The sequence below is a fragment of the Oncorhynchus clarkii genome, chromosome 28 (assembly GCF_045791955.1).
Source record: "Oncorhynchus clarkii lewisi isolate Uvic-CL-2024 chromosome 28, UVic_Ocla_1.0, whole genome shotgun sequence".
Classification (NCBI taxonomy): Eukaryota; Metazoa; Chordata; class Actinopteri; order Salmoniformes; family Salmonidae; genus Oncorhynchus; species Oncorhynchus clarkii.
In genome coordinates this window covers 12856174-12875637 of record NC_092174.1, presented here as the reverse complement: position 1 = coordinate 12875637, position 19464 = coordinate 12856174, and the positions used below count along the sequence as shown (strand labels likewise).

General features: G+C 43.5%; 2 protein-coding genes across 2 annotated transcripts; both read right to left on the bottom strand.

The window, feature by feature from the left end:
• Positions 1 to 466: 466 nt before the first annotated feature.
• LOC139386820 (coatomer subunit beta'-like) lies at positions 467 to 15281 on the bottom strand. The gene is made up of 21 exons (XM_071132644.1): positions 15151 to 15281; positions 14392 to 14529; positions 14191 to 14277; positions 13934 to 14060; positions 13652 to 13800; positions 13369 to 13515; positions 13130 to 13229; positions 11349 to 11491; positions 9840 to 10039; positions 9507 to 9617; positions 9312 to 9400; positions 9000 to 9106; positions 8627 to 8770; positions 8276 to 8406; positions 7099 to 7306; positions 6040 to 6150; positions 2156 to 2370; positions 1661 to 1937; positions 1374 to 1457; positions 1044 to 1190; positions 467 to 874 (listed from the first exon to the last, which is right to left on the bottom strand). The coding sequence occupies exons 1-21, from the start codon at positions 15151 to 15153 to the stop codon at positions 758 to 760; spliced, it is 2835 nt and encodes a 944-aa protein (XP_070988745.1). The 5' UTR covers positions 15154 to 15281; the 3' UTR covers positions 467 to 757.
• A 777-nt stretch (positions 15282 to 16058) lies between these two features.
• LOC139386821 (retinol-binding protein 2-like) lies at positions 16059 to 18263 on the bottom strand. The gene is made up of 4 exons (XM_071132645.1): positions 18107 to 18263; positions 17449 to 17627; positions 16966 to 17067; positions 16059 to 16264 (listed from the first exon to the last, which is right to left on the bottom strand). The coding sequence occupies exons 1-4, from the start codon at positions 18177 to 18179 to the stop codon at positions 16211 to 16213; spliced, it is 408 nt and encodes a 135-aa protein (XP_070988746.1). The 5' UTR covers positions 18180 to 18263; the 3' UTR covers positions 16059 to 16210.
• Between the last annotated feature and the right edge of the window lie 1201 nt (positions 18264 to 19464).

Here is a 19464-nt window from a genome sequence, read left to right as displayed (position 1 = left end):
GACTACATTGCAGTTAGGTTGCACAGACAACCACACTCAGAGCTAGTACTGATAGTATTTTTGACTTTGGGGAGTGTAGTAATACTCTGACATTTTGGATTGTTGAATCTGTGCCGGATTCAAATAACAGAGTGGGCGTTCTACATAAACATTTTCTGAATTTTGGCCTGCTGAACATGACAAGATTTGTTTCCCCTTTATTATGCTGCATTCATAAACAAGTTGAAAGTGGTATTTGCCACATACGACTGAAAAATCCACTTGAACGCCACGCCAACTCGTAATTACTAGTTGGAAACTACTAACATAATCAAGTCAACTGTGAAGGCAAGAATTTTTGCTGATAACAGAGCACAAACACAGCACCGACACCAAATGTAAAGAATCTAGAGTTTTAGTTTAAAAGCCAGCGTCTAATGATTAAATCCCGTATGGGCCCAAAAATGTCAAAACGACAACACCAGTGTTCAAATGTACAGCAATAGCAATTTATTAGGCGTAAATGAACAGTGATTTATCATTGTACACATACAGAGAGTAAATATACAGCTCAATGCATGGATAGTTAGTGAAGGTAAGGCCCTGGATGAAGTGTAAAATCTGCTTAAGAATCAAGAAGTATAACTTGCCTCTTTCCCCTCGCATGGATTTCTCATCTACTCAGTCTTCCAAACACCGTAGGACTAACAAAACACATGTTAAGTACAAATACAAAAGGGGGTTTGGTCTCTTAAATAAATTCATAGCGGGGGGGTTCTCAGTCATCTAAGAAGTCATCTTCCAGGTTAATGTCTGTGGTGTCCAGGTTAATGTCCGTGGTGTCGATGTCATCCAGCTCCAAGTTGTCCAGGTCATCTTCAAGTTCGTCCAGGGCCTGGGGGAAATAACACAGCGTGAAATAACACACCTGGCCCATAACACAGCTAACGGTACTGAATACTGCAACGGGTTACATTCATACATCTCCCATTCTTCTCGCTGGGTACAGTGCATTACTTGTCCAGAGCCTGCCCTACTGTCTTTCTAGGGAGACAGTTACCTACCTTGTTCTTCCGTGCCTCAGATGAACCGGGGCTCGCCCCCTCTTCCTCTTCAGGTGCAGGCTCCGGCTCCGAGGGGATCGCGGGGGGCGTCAACACGGATGCCAGCACTCCAGCAGCCAACGTGATCTCCTCCCTGCAGTCTTCACCCTGTTGACAGACACACAGGCATGAGCAGGACTCTGTTTCCAGGCCATTTCTAGATTTGAAACTCGACTCTTCCAGGCCTATGATGGAAAAAAACAACTAGTCTGTGTAGATCTAAATAAAAGTCCTTTGATCAAGTTGGCTATCACTTTAACTGTATAGTGAAGGTCTCAGAAGCAGACTTACTGGTACCAGTGTGGCAAGTGAGAGGGGAACTCCTTTGGGCTCGTAGCCCGTGGCATCCTCTAGTATATTACGTTCTTCATTGGGCTGGAGAAAAGAGGCAAGATATGGATAATGTGAGTAAATAAGTAGAAAGACCGCAATGGGAGCGATAGGAATTACTACGTATTCAAGTTGGACTCCTCCTGTGCAGCAAATACACATCCATAGCTAGCTTTCAGTTTAGAGATTTGCAAGCCAGATATTTCCATTTCATTTCTACAGTCCCACATCGAACCCCCACCACTCACTGTGACCAGAGGGTAGTCGGTGGCTGGCCGGGAGTTGCCCAGGCAGGTCTCCCGGAGGAACTGCTCGGCCACAAACGACTCCTTCAGACCGGGGAACAGGTTCTCATACTCGGTGGGGTCGGCCAGCGACTCGGCCGCCTTCTGGTTGACCTTGGCCAGGCTCTCCCTCCACAGCTTGACCACCCTGGACACCTGGCTGGGCAGGTAGGTGCGGGCCAGGAAGGCTGCCTCGGGCAGCCGGTTGGTCCGGATCAGCAGCTCCAGACAGTGGTCCAGTCTGGGGGAAAACAGACAGGAGACTTGAGACCAGTATCAGAGAGAGGTCCAAATCACTGCTACTGATCACATGCTCCATCAAAGATCAAACATACAGGAGTAGTGTCGTGTAGGATTCCAATACCTCATTGTAACGCTACTGAATTTAGGAAAGCTGGATATGTAGTGGTGCTGGATATGACATCGTCGTGTACCCCCTCTACCCTCCCTTGTACTCACTTCCCCTGCAGGAAATAAGTCATGAAGGCCACGTTGTTCTTGCCGTCCCGCTCAGCGCCCTCGGCCAGCTTGCCCACCATGGCAGCGTTGCCCGAGGCCGTGGCGAGCAGCAGCAGACCGCCGTAGTCCTGGGCATGATGGAGGCACTCCTGGGCCAGGCTAAACTGGCACTTACTGATGGCCAGCTCTGCCAGCTGCTTCCACTTCTGCTCCGACTGCCACCAGAGAAAAAGGAAACGGTTCTAATGTTTTATATATGTTGTCGGTTAGACTAATATTGTATGGAGTTGGGTCCAAGCTAAAACAATCATACAGTTCAGCACTGTTTAGTGCAGAAGGACGGTTAATACATTTAACGATATGATTGAGTACACAATCGACTCTAAATCAGATGTTGACTGAATAGATTTAAAACCGAGCAGATACCGCCGTCAGCCGCTGATTGTCAAGCAAATAACTGCCGGTCTCACGGTAATTGACCCGTTAATGAACACATTTAGCATCTCTTGGCTTCCTACAAGCCACTGATGCAGACCTTTGAAACATCTACATTTTTAGAAAGTCTAAATCCATGTAACGTAGCCTACACCTTCACAATAAATCTTATTTTAGACAGGTCTAAAGAAGCATGGTAGGAAAAAAATGTAGTCTATTTCAGAAGAACAGAATCACACTCAGATGTCCTTATGTTAGGTCCTGATCTGGTTATGCCGTATGGTGGTGGGCTACACTAGTTCACTTAGCAGACAACATTTCCCTTAGAATTCCGTGGTATTATTTTATAGCATGAATACAATTGAGCAAACCTGAATAAAATAGAAAGGGATATTTTCTCCAGACGATCGAGTGCACACATTCTGTGTTGAGCGGTTAAATAGGTCCTCCTATATGCTTCATTTAGAGTTATTAATGGAACTTTAGTTGTTCCACAAACGTTGGGCTCTGTTCTGATTTTTAATGCATTGTAAGGTTGCATGATGTAACTCTAATAATTATTAGGAAAAAAAGTCACTTGAAAAGGCACAATGCCTCAACATTCCCGGGAAATCCCCTTTGTGTGGCCATAATGCACTCGTCTTCTGCAGCCAGTGGCTGTTGTGCCCTTGGGCTAAATATAATAATTATAAACAACCCAAAAGCATGTAATGCTTTTATTATAAAAAGGTGCATTTTTATAGTGAAAATGATCTTCCCCAAACTTGATACTCACACACTGCTTATGTATGCCAGTTAGGCTCTACACCTTGTACAGCGGATTAATGTGCTTCATTTTAAGACGTTATTTGGCCACTTTAGTTGTGATACAAACCTTATCAAAACATATAGGCCTATGGGCTAGGTTACATGAGTTGTGCGACTATGATTAAAATAAGTTGTCTTTTTTTTTTTTCAAAGGCATTGTTTATTATTCTGGGCATCATTCACAAGTGATAGGATAATATTGTCACACAGACTATTCTTGATTTAAATCTTGTCTTTACATATATACTAAATCATGTGTGTGAAGTTTGTTTGGATTTAGAATGGACCATTATCATGCACCTGTCTCAAAACGGGCAGGGGGAAAATTACATGGCATCTATGCACTTAAAGCGAATGGAGGACGCTTTTCCCGTGGTTCATTTTCATGCCAGCCAGGTAGGCTATACTCCTGCTGTAAAGAGAAGCAATGTGCTTAATATTAGGAATGTTGAGAAATAAATAGAGTAGGCCTAGCCTATAGAAAGCGGACAATTTTAAGAGGCCATCACTCCATTTTCTCACCATTGCATAACCTATAGAACATGAGCTCTCGTGAAGTGTTTGATTAGATTTTCCATCACATTGGCACTGACGTCAGAGTGATTAGAGGGACAATAGAGTGCTAAAGTAGCAGGCAGTTAGCAAGTTTGGTATTCTACTAATGACCAGCAGCAGCATCAGAGCTTGGAAAAGCCTAATTACCGTGACTAAACGGTCACGTGGAATTTGACTGCCTTTGTGAATCGTGACCGCTGATAATACAGTCTCCTCAACAGCCCTATATATAGATTACCTCGTGGTAAGCTGCCGACCTTTATCGATCAAGAGAGTTCTCATCCATAATCATCACGGGTGTCTACATCCCTCCACTGGTGTAGATGAAGGAGACAGGTTATTGAGTGTGTGCCATTCAGAGGGTGAATGGGCAAGACAAAAGATTGAAGTGCTTTTGAACGGGGCATGGTAGTAGGTGCCGGGCGCACCAGTTTGTGTCAAGAACTGCAACGCTGCTGGGTTTTTCACGCTTAACAGCTTCCCGTGTGTATCAAGAATGGTCCACCACCCAAATGACATCCAGCCAAGTTGACACAACTGAAGCATTGGAGTCAACAAGGGCCAGCATCCCTGTGGAACACTTTCAACACCTTGTAGAGTCCATGCCCTGACAAATTGAGGCTGTTCTGGAGGACAAAAAGGGTGGGGGGGGGATTTTGTACATGAAGTGTATACAAACCATATACACACACAACCACTCATCATTTGCTGCTGCTACTCTGTTCTTTATTTTACTCTATCCTGATGACTAGTCACTTTACCCTGACTTCATGTACATATCTACCTCAAATACCTATTCCCTCTGCACACCACTTGGTGCTGGTGCTCCCTGTATATAGCTCCACATTGACCCGGTGCTCCCTGTATATAGCTCCACATTGACCTGGTGCTCCCTGTATATAGCTCCACATTGACCTGGTGCTCCCTGTATATAGCTCCACATTGACCTGGTGCTCCCTGTATATAGCTCCACATTGACCTGGTGCTCCCTGTATATAGCTCCACATTGACCTGGTGCTCCCTGTATATAGCTCCACATTGACCTGGTGCTCCCTGACCTGGTGCTCCCTGTACATAGCTCCACATTGACCTGGTGCTCCCTGTACATAGCTCCACATTGACCTGGTGCTCCCTGTACATAGCTCCACATACCTGGTGCTCCCTGTACATAGCTCCACATTGCCTGGTGCCACATAGCTCCACATTGACCTGGTGCTCCCTGTATATAGCTCCACACATTGACCTGGTGCTCCCTGTATATAGCTCCACATTGACCTGGTATCCCTGTATATAGCTCCACACCTGGTGCTCCCTGTATTGACCTGGTGCTCCCTGTATATAGCTCCACATTGACCTGGTACTCCCTGTATATAGCTCCACATTGACCTGGTACTCCCTGTATATAGCTCCACATTGACCTGGTGCTCCCTGTATATAGCTCCACATTGACCTGGTGCTCCCTGTATATAGCCCCACATTGACCTGGTGCTCCCTGTATATAGCCCCACATTGACCTGGTGCTCCCTGTATATAGCCCCACATTGACCTGGTGCTCCCTGTATATAGCTCCACATTGACCTGGTACTCCCTGTATATAGCTCCACATTGACCTGGTGCTCCCTGTGTATAGCTCCACATTGACCTGGTGCTCCCTGTGTATAGCTCCACATTGACCTGGTGCTCCCTGTATATAGCCCCACATTGACCTGGTACTCCCTGTATATAGCTCCACATTGACCTGGTACTCCCTGTATATAGCTCCACATTGACCTGGTGCTCCCTGTATATAGCTCCACATTGACCTGGTGCTCCCTGTATATAGCTCCACATTGACCTGGTGCTCCCTGTATATAGCTCCACATTGACCTGGTACTCCCTGTATATAGCTCCATTCTTGGTTATTTTATTCCTTGTGTTATTATTTTATTTGTACTTTTTACTCTGCATCATTGGGAAGCAAAATACCAGCATTTCTATAGCAGTTGTATTAGTTGCATGTGACAAATACATTTGATTTACAGTCTTTGAACTCTCTTGTAGTGTGTGTGAAGTGGTCTCTCCAAAGTGTAGTGTACTGAAGATCTCACCTCTGCCTCCACAGCCAGCTGATAGGCGATCTTCAACTCCCCAAGCTGCAGGGCCAGCTCAAACCTGTGCTCCGAGTCTGACGACACGGCCAGAGCCTGCTGCTTGAAGCCCTGGACGACCAAAAATAACATGTCAGTAAACATAACATTTCACACAAACACAGTCAGTTCTCACAACATTAAAACAGCAGCCACACAAAACGCAGCTTGACCCATGTTGAAGATGTCAAAAATAATATCCCAATATATAACGGTATAAATGTTTCTCCCAATTACTAATCATTTACATTACATCCAAAAAGTCAAATTTCGTAACCCAATACATCCCATAATAAGCACCGAGCTCTTGACATAGCAGTGCAGGTTTATCGTAACAACATGTGAGGATTTTACATTGTGTGGTAGTCGTCTTCAAAGTTGTTTCAGTGGATCGCAAAAAAAGCTCTAATTAGCATAACAAGCTAAACCAAATGGAAGAGGCTTTGAGAATAAAAAGCCTGGTATACAGTCAGTGCTTCAGGGATACGCTTGTTTATGTAAGGAACCTTCTAAAAAGACCAGGAATTTCAGATTAATATGAGAAACATATACTAAAATATATATATTTTTTAAATACTACATGTCATGTCTCAAAATTGATATCCATCTTACCTCTATATTGTTTTATGTCCTGCAGATTTGAAAAGAAAGATGACGAGTTCAACGGGAAAGTGAGCCTTGCACAGAATCCAGTCTAGCTGACGCAATGTAATTTTCCTGATTTCATTACCCCCCCTCTAGCCTCCATCAATTTAGTCACCCTAATTCTGGCCATCCTACCAGGATAAAAGCTCTACTTTTGAGACATGAGGTTTGGACCATAGGTTTTCTTAAGAGGGTTATATACACAATTAACATTATTTTACCCTTTGGTCAAAAGATGCATTTTGAATTGGACACCCTATAACATTCCATAGTCTAGCTAGAATCTACTCACTCCCCCCAGCGCCCCCATAGAGTTAAAGTACCCCATTCTACACACCTCATTTCCTTCATTAACAGGAAGTTCCTGGTTCTGACCTGTTTCTCCAGGAAGTGGGCCACACGGGTCCTCTGTTCCTTGGGGATGGTGGGCAACACTTTGTCGGCCATGCCAAAGTCCCTGCGCATCACAGCTGTCTGGTACTCCAGCACAGACACCAGCAGGGAGTAGCTGACGATGTTCAGCTCTTTGTCGCCCAGGTACAGGCGGTCGTCCTTGGGGATGTAGCCCAGCAGGTACATGGTTCTACAGATGGAGTAGATCGATAACGTGTTATAGGAATTAAAAAGGAAAACACACTTTGAGATGGAGTTTTAGGGATGGTTTCCCAGACACAGATGAAGCCTAGTTCTAAACTAAAAAAACATTCTGAATGGAGGAAGATCTTTTTAGTAGCAAGATTTTCATGGGAAGATCTTTTTAGTATGGTACTAGGCTTAATCTTTGTCTGGAAAACTACCTCAATGTATTTTTTTGAAGTAAATTAGGCTGTATGTAGGGGGGGTTACCCCCCCACCCCCTCTTTAATTTGTTGAATAGTCTTGTTGTAGGATAAATGCGATGTCAATGTAGCCTAAGGAAGCGGGGTGGACCTGCTTATGAAGTACATATATAGAGGCTTCGAGAAGCCCTCTGACAATAGCAGTGCCATTCTCCTACAGGGGGCACGAAAAGGTGTGAAAGCTCTCTGAACATGTGATCTTTAAACTCTAAGCCACCTAATACAGAGATGGGCAACTGGTGGCACCCTCTTTGAAGGCCCTCTGAACTTGAATTTTTATATAACGGGTGGGCTTTCAAAACACAAAATGTCTTGACGGACTCAAATGTTGCCCTATAGAGGACACTCTAGTGGGGATTTTTGGCTTAACATTAAGATAATATTGGCTGGCTTAACAAACAGCTAGTCTAATCCTTCTCCAAAAAGCAACGTTTGAATTTTCAAAGATGATTGTTTCTGGTCTTACACCCCCAACATTGGTGCTTTACACCCCCCAAAAAAACAGGGTCGGACCCAAAGCAACAGTAGTATTGAGCTTCACTTACTCCAGCCTATTAATCCTGGGTAGTATTCACTAGCAACCAAATGAAACAAATGGGCCAAAACGGGTAGGACCTACCCAAATGTAATCCAATAAACGCTTGTTTTCATTTTCAGTTGCAAAATATTGCTACGCTGTGCACTAATAAATATACAACCCTGGTACGCAGTACCTGTCCAGGTGAGCGATGGTGACAATCTCTCCCCCCACAAAGTAGTTGAGTCTGTTGACAGAGCTGGTGTAGATGAAGCAGTCTCCCACCCACAGACCTGTCTTCACCACTTCCTGGATCTCCCCCTGGACCTGGAGGATCAAGACACAAAATGGCAGATTGGGGACAGAGGGCAGATGGTGAGTGTTCACTGGTGCCCTGTTGTCTAGGGCCCTCTACTGGATGGCTATAGGCATTGTGCTTCGTCTTCAGTCGAAACCATAAGCCTCTCTTGTAGAGTTGCAGAGTCTACCTGCTAGGTCAGTACAGGTACAAGGTAATATCGAGTATTAGCCTGTCACACACACACACCTCAAAGGCGTCTTCGATGCCGTCCTCCGTCACTCCCTCGTTGTTCTCTTGGGAGGCGGCTACTTTTTCGGACAGGTAGCGCAGGATGAAGAAGGACTCCTCTGTGGCTATACACACCAACTCCCCTGAGTCTGACCAGAATATCTACAAACCAAAGAGAGAGAGAGAGAGAGAGAGAGAGAGAGAGAGAAGTGTTAGCTCATGCTTCACTTACATGATGATAATGCAAATTGTGTCATATGACCATTTCTACCAATACGGTACTGGGTGGAAAAACAAACATTGACCAAAACAAACATTTGTACATGGTAGGGCACTCTCGCACCCATCTATATTCTGATCAAGATGCCCTTTCCTCGACAGCAGTACTCACATGTTTGGGCTGGATCTCAATGCGGCGGACCAGCTCTGTGTTCTCCCAGTCATAGAAGGCTAGACCGTTCACTGACCTGACGCCCAGCAAGAAGCCTCCATAGATACCTACACACACACACACACACACACACAGTTAGTCCCTCAGTTAAGGTATCTGGACATGTCGAATAACATTTTTGTTTTCTGTTGCAAAACATTTTAAAGCATTTTCTGTTGCCTGCCAGGTTCCATCAAAACTGCCATCATTTTTTTATGCAGTATCTTTTTTCACACTACAAACTGATCACCACAACTGATCTCTTCCACTTACCTTCAGCCCCAAAGTCTGGCTTGAAAGACTTCTTCTCTTTGAAGTTCTTGAAGATTTTGACCACACTGTTGCTTTCTCTGATGGCATACCTGCGACAAGGCAGACCACGCACGTTAACCACTGACAGACAGTAACCATCCATAACAAAGAATGTGTATGTGTTTGTGTGTGTGTGTATGTGTGTGTTGAACTCACTCAGAGGAGTCATGTGCCCAGACAAACTCCTGGGCTGAGCCGAAGCTCTTGTTCCTCAGTGCCATGGCAGTGTAGATGATGTACTCTCCGTCTCCACACACCACAACAAACCTGACAACACAAACAAAAACACATTTGGATTAAAGAGAGGCTCCACAAAATAATCCAGATTTTCAACAGATGAAGTGTTTGGATAAATATGAATATCATGTTTCTCCAAACATTTGAAAACAACTTTACTTGCCTTTAAAATGTGTGGCACACAAACACTAACATGGAGTTGTTGTGCAAGGCGTTTAATTAGGTTCACCGAATAGCTGACGTCAGACTGACCTTCCGTTGGGGTTGTGCTGAATGGTCTGGGGGTAGATCTCACAGCTGCCCATGTCTTTGACGGCCAGCGCCAGCCTCTCTCCATCCTTGATCTCCGTGTCACCCATGGCCTTCAGGTTGGCCTGCTGCACCTCTGAGTGCTTGGCCCAGATGATCTTCCCATTGGTGTCCATGGACATGGCTGGCTCCTCACGCCCCAGCTACAGCACACAGGAGAGGTGGAGGAGAGGATGGACTGAGTAAAGTACCGTGGCTTTCAGAGATGTCACCAAGTAGTTGTTTCAACATAGAAGGGTACTTTGAAAAAGGGCATGTGCGCAATGTGTACAAACTGACATTCTATCAAACTCTGTATTGTGAAATAGCTGTGGGTTATTCAGTTTTGAATTTTATGCACAAATGCACTATATATACACAAAAGTATGTGGATGCCCCTTCAAATTAGTGGATTCGGCTATGTCAGCCACACCCGTTGCTGACAGGTGTATAAAATTAAGCACACAGCCATGCAATCTCCATAGAGAAAACATTGGCAGTAGAATGGCCCGTACTGAGGAGCTCAGTGACTTTCAATGTGGCACTGTCATAGGATGCCAACAAGTCAGTTTTTCACCTTTCTGCCCTGCTAGAGCTGCCCCGGTCAACTGGACGTGCTGTTATTGTGAATTGGAAATGTCTAGGAGCAACAGTGACTCAGCCGCGAAGTGATAGGCCACACAAGCTCACAGAACGGAACCACCGAGTGCTGAAGCGTGTAGTGCGTACAAATCGTCTGTCCTGGGTTGCAACACTCACTACCTACTTCCAAACTGCCTCTGGAAACAACGTCAGCACAAGACCAATTTGTCGGGAGCTTCATGAAATGGGTTTCCATGGTCGAGCAGCCTAAGACCACCATGCGGAATGCCAAGCGCCGGCTGGAGTGGTGTAATGCTTGCAGCCATTGGACTCAGTGGAAACGATGAATCACGCTTCACCATCTGGCAGTCCGAAGGACGAAGCTGGGTTTGACGGATGCCAAGAGAACACGACATGCCCGAATGCATAGTGCAAACTGTAAAGTTTGGTGGAGGAGGGATAATGGTCTGGGGCTGATTTTCATGGTTCGAGCTAGGCCCCTTAGTTCCAGTGAAGCGAAATCTTAACGCTACAGCATACAATTACATTCTAGACAATTCTGTGCTTCCAACTTTGTGGCAACAGTTTGGGGAAGGCCCTTTCCCGATTCAGCATGACATGGCATGTCACCATGCACAAAACGAGTTCCATACTGAAATGGTTTGTTGAGATCGGTATGGAGGAACTTGACTGGTCTGCACAGAGCCCTGATCTCAACCCCATCGAACACCTTTGGGATGAATTGGAACGCCAACTGCTAGTGGAAGCTGTTATAGCAGCAAAGGGGGGAGTGACCAACTCCATATTAATGCCCATGATTTTGGAATGAGATGTTCGACTAGCAGGTCCACATACTTTTGGTCATGTAGTGTATATGGCCATATTCCACACCTTGATGATGATGCTGCCTTCGTCGTAACCCAGGGCCACGTTGTTGGAGCCTCGCAGGCCACACACACACCACACGCGCTCCATGCCGTAGTTCAGCGTGCTCTCCAGACGGTACGTACTCGAGTGCCAGATGCGCACAGTGCCTATGGAACCAGAGAAACGATTTGTTTCTTTTAGAACTGTGATTGTGTGCTTTATATGTAAAAACATGCGTACATTGTATAGAGTAGAGTTAATACTAGTGGTCGACCGATTCATCGGAATGGCCGATTAATTAGGGCAGATTTCAAGTTTTCATAACAATCGGGAAATCAGTATTTTTGGACACCGATTTGGCCGATTTTTAAATATTTTTTAACACCTTTATTTAATCTTTATTTAACTAGGCATGTCAGTTAAGAACACATTCTTATTTTCAATGACGGCCTAGGAACGGTGGGTTAACTGCGGTGCGTATCGTTGCTCCAATGTGTACCTAACCATAAACATCAATGCCTTTCTTAAAATCAATACACAGAAGTATATATTTTTAAACCTGCATATTTAGCTAAAAGAAATCCAGGTTAGCAGGCAATATTAACCAGGTGAAATTGTGTCACTTCTCTTGCGTTCATTGCACGCAGAGTCTGTGTATATGCAACAGTTTGGGCAGCCTAATTTGCCAGAATTTTACATAATTATGACATAACATTGAAGGTTGTGCAATGCAACAAGAATATTTAGACTGATGGATGCCACCCATTAGATAAAATATGGAACGGTTCCGTATTTCACTGAAAGAATAAACGTCTTGTTTTCGAGAAGATAGTTTCAGGATTCGGCCATATTAATGACCTAAGGCTCGTATTTCTGTGTGTTATCATGTTATAACTAAGTCTATGATTTGATAAAGCAGTCTGACTGAGTGGTGGTAGGCAGCAGCAGGCTCGTAAGCATTTATTCAAACAGCACTTTCGTGCGTTTGCCAGCAGCTGTTTATGACTTCAAGCCTATCAACTCCCGATATTAGGCTGGTGTAACCGATGTGAAATGGCTAGCTAGTTAGCGGGGTGTGCGCTAATAGCGTTTCAAACGTCACTTGCTCTGAGACTTGGAGTGGTTGTTCCCCTTGCTCTGCATGGGTAACGCTGCTTCAAGGGTGGCTGTTGTTGTTGTGTTCCTGGTTCGAGCCCAGGTATGAGCGAGGAGAGGGACGGAAGCTATACTGTTACACTGGCAACACTAAAGTGCCTATAAGATCATCCAATAGTCAAAGGTTAATGAATTACAAATGGTATCGAGAGAAATAGTCCTATTCCTATAATAACTACAACCTAAAACATCTTACCCGGGAATATTGAAGACTCATGTTAAAAGGAACCACCAGCTTTCATATGTTCTCATTTTCTGAGCAAGGAACTTAAACGTTAGCTTTCTTACATGGCACATATTGCACTTTTACTTTCTTCTCCAACACTTTGTTTTTGCATTATTTAAACCACATTTAACATGTTTCATTATTTATTTGAGGCTAAATTGATTTATATTTAATGTATTATATTAAGTTAAAATAAGTGTTCATTCAGTATTGTTGTAATTGTCATTATTACAAATAAAGAACTTTAAAACGGCCGATTGATTGGTATCTGCTTTTTTGGTCCTCCAATAATCGGTATCGGCATTGAAAAATCATAATCGGTCGACCTCTAGTTAATACATAGCCGTTCGTCTGCTCACCACAAACAGAACAAGTATCTACAAAGGATCAGAATCTAATAAGCGTGTATAAGGTATTTACTCACCGTCCTCTGAGCCTGTGATGATGATGGGCAGCTCTGGGTGAAAGCTGACACACGACACATTCTGGGCGTGTCCCTCCAGGGTCTGCACACACGTCTTGTTCTGATGAGACACAGGACAGGAGTGTGAGACATTTGCCTGGACCAATACAGTATCATCAAAGACCAGAAAACCCATCTGCTGAACAGGTTACCAGCTTTCTCAGGCTAAAAGTGTTTGTTTCATTCCTCAGCCGTCTTACCTGGTAGTCCCAGATCTTGACCAGGCGGTCATCAGCTCCTGATATAAGGTAGGGCTTGTCCCCTCCACTGTAGTAGTCAATGCAGTTGACACCTTTCTCATGGCCCTCAAGGGTGAAGTTAGGAGCAGAGGAGCCTAGCTGCCAAACCTGGGATAGGGCAGAGGATGAGTTAGTCAAATAAATACACTCACACTATTCACAAACATCTACACTAAGTTATTGTAAGCACACACATGACTTGTGTGGTAAAGTCAACACACACACGCATAGTGTCTGGTTTTACCTTGATGGTTCTGTCCAGAGAAGCGCTGGCAAATTGGTTGTTGTCTTTAGGGTTGATGACGATCTGCATGACGTAGTGGGTGTGGCCCTCGAACACCTGGCTGCAAGACCACTTCTTCTCCCAGTCCCACAGCTTAATCAGCATGTCGTCTGGACACACACACACACACGCGATGAAACAATTAGTTAATATAATACTTGTGAGATAGATAATCAGTTTATGTATTTGACCCATATGTATAAAATGATACAAGTCATAAAAGACAAGTTACTGATTGTGTACCACTGCTTGTGAGGATGTAGGGCTGGGTGGGATGCACGGCAATACAACGGATGTAGTCAGAGTGGGCCTCAAACATGTGAACCCTCTCCAGGGTGTTGTAGTTGAACACACGGATCTGCATGTCATCCTACAGAGAGAAGGGAGGAAAGACATTATGACCCTGCAAATACAGTAAGCGTGTAGTCTCCATGGGAAGATAAACCATCAAAAAGTTCTCATTAGCTAGATGCTTGTCCTGAATTTAAAGCATCACTCACGGCTCCTGTTATGACCCAGTTCTTCCTGGCTACAAACTTTGATGCTCTCACTGGAAGGTCACACACTTCAAAGGTCTTCACCAAGGTCTGAAAAGGATATATTTACAAATTGTACATTCTCATTCATTGCACACAAGTTTAGCTTAGAGCTGTTTATCTCCATTGTGCAAATATTCAACATCAAACTGTTTGTGTGTGTACCTGTGTTTCGTGGTTCCAGACGCAGACACTACCATTGTACAGGCTGGCCAGCATCCACGGCTCGGTCGGGTGGAGGTCCACACTCTTCACCCGGTCTGACCGGGCTGTCAGCTTCCGCTTGATGTCCAGCCTGAGAGGCTTTGAGACAGATGTCAAGTCAATCCAAATAAACAGACAGGGCAGTGCACAACGTACTCATCTGATTGCAGAGAGCTAGCTAGCTTGCCAGCTAACGTTTGCTAAAAGTGATAACGTTAGCTTATAAAACACGACCAATTCATAATTCTTCATGACCACATCCAAAAACCGTCAACACTGACAGCACAATATCTATCAAGGTACCGTACCATCTAAATAAAACGATTTTACATGCAAAACGTAGAAATAACTAGTTAGCTAACTGCTCACGCTTAGTAAAGATGTGACATGGAGCTAGTTAGCAAAGAAGACGAGCATCCTTGCCACGGATAGACGTAGTTAACACAACTAACGTTAGCTAGTTAGTATTATCCTTGCTGAATGATCTAGCTAGCTGACGAGTGCTTAGCTTTTATCATCCCAATAAATAATAATGAATCGGACTAGCTAGGTCGGTAAATGGTAAGATACCTAATGTTAGCTAGCTACAGAGGACTAGCTTGTTTTCTAGTTAGCTAACATGGCTGGCCTATCACAATCGACACCGGCTCTACTGAAATAAACTGGTTACATGCAATTCAGACTACACATCTTTCAACAACGAATGTACACTTGTCTCACCATGTTTTATCAGTGGGTTGTCTCTTTTTATGTGAATGAATTATGAATAGTTCCAGTCGGTGTTGCGTTTTCTGTGGACGGACTGTCGAGTGACGTGGAACTTCCTGAAACGGCGTGCGATGGGAAATGATGACGTGCCATTTTGGAGGTTCATTTTGGGTCATTTTGGAGCGTGGCACTTTTCTCCCATTTTTCCATGGTGATCTGAGCTGCACTGCTGTCTGCAGTTTAGCTATAACTTTTTTTAAAAGTATTATTTCAAACATAGCATATACTGTACAAATTGTGCATATTAAGAACTGCAGTTTACAAGCATGTTCAGACAGTGTTATTTTCAGGGCAAAATGAATCACTATGGTGGCCCAAATTGTTAATTCATCTTTGTAAAGCTGGTGCAGTCCAGGGCCTACTACCTACCGGTTTATGTTCCTATATGGTTTGGTAGGCGTCTCTGTGTATCATCACCTAATGGCCATAGGCGGATTGTCATTGATGAGGTAGTCGTTTCTCAAAGTTATTTTATGCCAGCTGGGACCAGCAAACTATGGTCCCTCTTGTGTCAGGGACCAGCAAGTTATGGTTTTCCTCCATGGAGGACACTCACATTAAAATAGCACTGTAAAACTGACTCCATTAGTGTAAGTTAACTATCTCAGCGACAGGAAAGCCACATCGCACGGACTGGCACCGGTCAATGAACCAGGGTTGAGAAACACTGGGCTATACAACTGAGTGGCTAAACAATGATCAGCCAGAGGGAAATTGAGCAATAACATGGGTTCCCATGGTCAACGTTGAGAAGTCATAGGCTAACATATGACTATTTTATTTGTATGAAAAGACAAACAACGTATTAGTTAAGGAAGATTTGCCCAACAAAAAATAAAATATAGTACCAATAGGCTTAGAAGAGTGAACAATATACAATGCTTTATTCAGGTTTGCTTGTGAGTTTGAAACCGTATGACAAGTTTAAATGGTAACAGCAGGAGTTTACTATATTGACACAAGGTATGAAAAAGTGGATGAATCCAGCAACTGATATCCAGATATTGTCTTTCTATTCTTTTCTCTTGAACACCTGCCTGCAGACTTTGTCCTCACACGTCAGTTCCTGTGAATTCAGAGAGAACAAATCTGAAGTCAGATCTCAGTCTGAGGTCAGATATCAAGTTTGGGATTAGGAGCTTGGGGTGCCATATTTCCTCGCCTTATCTCATTCCCTTTGAAGAAACAGGTTAGTCCTGGTCGATCAGTGCAAATTAAGGAAAGGACCATTGATATGCTACCAGAGATGATAGAGAAAGTGAGACATTTCATAGGCTCCTTTTTTTCTGGTTGGTAGCATGGAGAATGAACTAAGTAGACCTGCTATCGCATTGGTGCATATGGAGGAGCCACCCCTTAAGTAGACTGGAACTGTAAACAAAAAAAACAAAAAGAGTTTCTTGTTAAAAGGCCTTTTTGGGTCATTTTTATAATCCGCCGTCTTTGATGCTACCTAGGAATGGCATTCTCCTGTCTGTAAAATAAGTTTCACATTTATAATCTGCAGGTGGCGATATCTCTATGCTGTTCATCAGCTCATGAGGAAGGTGCAACGTTTAAAGAACATTGAGATACAGTAGAAGTATAGGACTGTCTGATGTGCAGCACTAACATGTTCTCTGTCTTGCAAAGTAAGGACTCATTTCAGGCCCACATTCATATTTCTACCTGCAATGTTAAGGATGGAGATACTACACTGCTATTTCTTTATTACGACACTATAAAGTATCACCAACATGATCAATTAAGTAAATAATGTTAACCCACCAGGTACAGTTTGTCTCCTTCGATCCAGTGCTTCCACCCACGTTTGTCCTTTTCCCCCTTCTGGGTACACACTAGTTTGTCCCCCTCCCTCACCACAAGAGCCTGTTAAGGTACAGTCAAAATTGATATGAATTGTCAATGTATGGCTATAAAGGAAACCACATTTGTGACACAAAAGTGAAAATGCTATTATCCAAGATCTAAGGACAGAAAAAAAAGAAGCAAACGGTAAAGTAGAAAAATATCAAACGGAGGAGGAAGATGAGGAAGAGATGGACCGATCTGTTCAAATAGTTTAAAGCTACATCCTTCTTTTCTTCCTTATTTGAAGTAATCGTTCATGTGACTGGACTTTTTATTGTAATAAATCATTGCTTACACCTAGCTAATCACGTGCGATCAGCAGTGATTACACGTACATCCCAAAAAGAGAGCAAGAAGGATGCGTTGTAACAGTATTCGAACACAGCCCACGTGTCCAACCTTGACCACCCTGTTGTCCAGTCCTTTGGTGTGCTCCACAAACTCCACCCCCACAGTGAACATCAGCTCATAGTTCCTGAAGGTGCTCAGCGTCTTGACTTCAAACTTGTCTCCATCCTGGGTGATCACTTTGGTCTGGGCCAGCTGCACTGCGATTTTGCGTGTGGCAAAGTCAATGTCTGTGGTAAAAAAAAAGAGTCAAATATGTAAAAGCTTGAAAAAAGTTGTAAGGATCAAATCACACGTAACATTTGAGTAATAGAGATGTAACTGGAAATAATACCCATGTTTATAACATCAAAGCTGTCTAAAAGGACAATAGCAATACTTGAGTTGAACCTTTTAGCTCTATGCAAAATATACAATCAAAGCAGAATATCGGCATGCAATGTTGCACCACTATACATGTTACATATTGCACCTCAGAATACGGTGGTCCCCATGTGAATCTCTCAGTTAACACTGCTGAAAAGTACTGTCTAAATCTAATGTACAATAGGCCTGCACATTATACAGTTACAATATATTGGCAGTGGTAGTGCACACTGCACAGGCACTTGTACATCCCCTTTTCTTCTCATCCTTCTCTACAGATGGATGGAAAAACATGATATATTCCATCGTGGTAATCCATAGAGATAATGAAGAAAGATCTTACTCAGTGCTTTCATGTAATCCTCAAAGTTCTCACTGCTCTCCAACTCCCATTTGCCATTGAAATCTACAGGCATGTTGGTTCTGTGGGCTGGTGAACTTTGGGCTGAATCAGAATGGGAAGGTACACGGTGTCCCAGCCTCTTTATATAACAGCCAAGGCAGGGGGCAGAGTACTATTGATAAAGTAGTTGAGTGCTATGGCTGTAGGGGGGACAGGAGGGGTGATGGGATGGGAAGAGCGGTCATAGAAGAGGCCTATTGGGAGATACAGTAAGTAGTGCCAATTCACACACACACACACACACACACACACACACACACACACAGGCAGAATGAGACTCATCGACTGAGACTGCACAGTTTAAAGTTAGATTATTATTTTTGGTGTCTTGCATATATTCTGCTCAAAACACTATTTAACTTTGAGCATGCAGGTTGAGTAAGTTCAACATGTGCAAATCCAGTATCTGCTAATAGAAAACAGAAGGGGGACATACTTGTGAACATAAGCAAGCATTTATAGTTAAACAGGTTCTCACGCACAAAATGCGTATCAGCCAATTAAAATGTTTGATTTACTTGCACATACTGTAAATTGTAGCTGATCCCATCAGATGAAGTGATTACATATTGGCACAGCTTTTTCAGCCAATTAAAATTGTAGATGTAGTCCTAATTAACATACCTGTCACACTGCACTTTCTGATCATCAAAGCAACTAGGCCAGGGATCATCAACTAGATTCAGCCACAGGTCGATTTTTTCCTGAGAGGATAGTGAGGGGGCCAGAACATAATTACAAAAGAATTGTAGACTGAAAAATGAACAGCAAGAAGCCCAAACAGATATGTATGACTAAAACATCATTTCAAACCTTACTTACATTTAGATATAATCACATATCTCTTTATTATGCGTGGGAATACTTTGGAACAGATTTTAAAAATCACTTGGAGCTGATATGCTGGTGCTTTTACAGTCTTTTTTTTATGTCCAACCATAACATTTTTTAAAAATAACGTATTTTTTTTTGTGCTCAGGAAACTTCGGACGCGGACCACCAGTTGGGAAACCTTGAACTATGTTATCACGTGTATTTGACTGACCGGTCAAATTGCTCTCTGTGTAAAGTGCCTAGTTCATGTAATTGTCACAGATTGTGGCAAGGGTCCCCCCCCCCCCCTTTGAAATGTTGATTTACATGTAGCGTATTGTGTTAGTTTGTTGAAAAGGGACGTAGTCTACTGCCAACAGCTTGAAATGAGAAAGGAATTGAATTTCAGCCTTGCACACACACACTTCTATTGCCTAATAATCACATTGCATAGGCTATATTACATGGATGTGTAAAACCTAAAT

What these genes read in the sequence shown, in the direction of transcription:
- LOC139386820 (XM_071132644.1), bottom strand. An exon ending in ACTGGGTCATAACAGGAGCC is followed by an intron (nt 14,061 to 14,190) that starts GTGAGTGATGCT and finishes TTCTCTCTGTAG; the next exon opens with GATGACATGCAGATCCGTGT. An exon ending in CATCACAGGCTCAGAGGACG is followed by an intron (nt 11,492 to 13,129) that starts GTGAGTAAATAC and finishes CTGGTTCCATAG; the next exon opens with GCACTGTGCGCATCTGGCAC.
- LOC139386821 (XM_071132645.1), bottom strand. Translation starts at nt 18,179, where the DNA reads ATGCCTGTAGATTTCAATGGCAAATGGGAGTTGGAGAGCAGTGAGAAC. An exon ending in TGGACAACAGGGTGGTCAAG is followed by an intron (nt 17,068 to 17,448) that starts GTTGGACACGTG and finishes GTACCTTAACAG; the next exon opens with GCTCTTGTGGTGAGGGAGGG. An exon ending in AAGGAGACAAACTGTACCTG is followed by an intron (nt 16,265 to 16,965) that starts GTGGGTTAACAT and finishes CTGAATTCACAG; the next exon opens with GAACTGACGTGTGAGGACAA.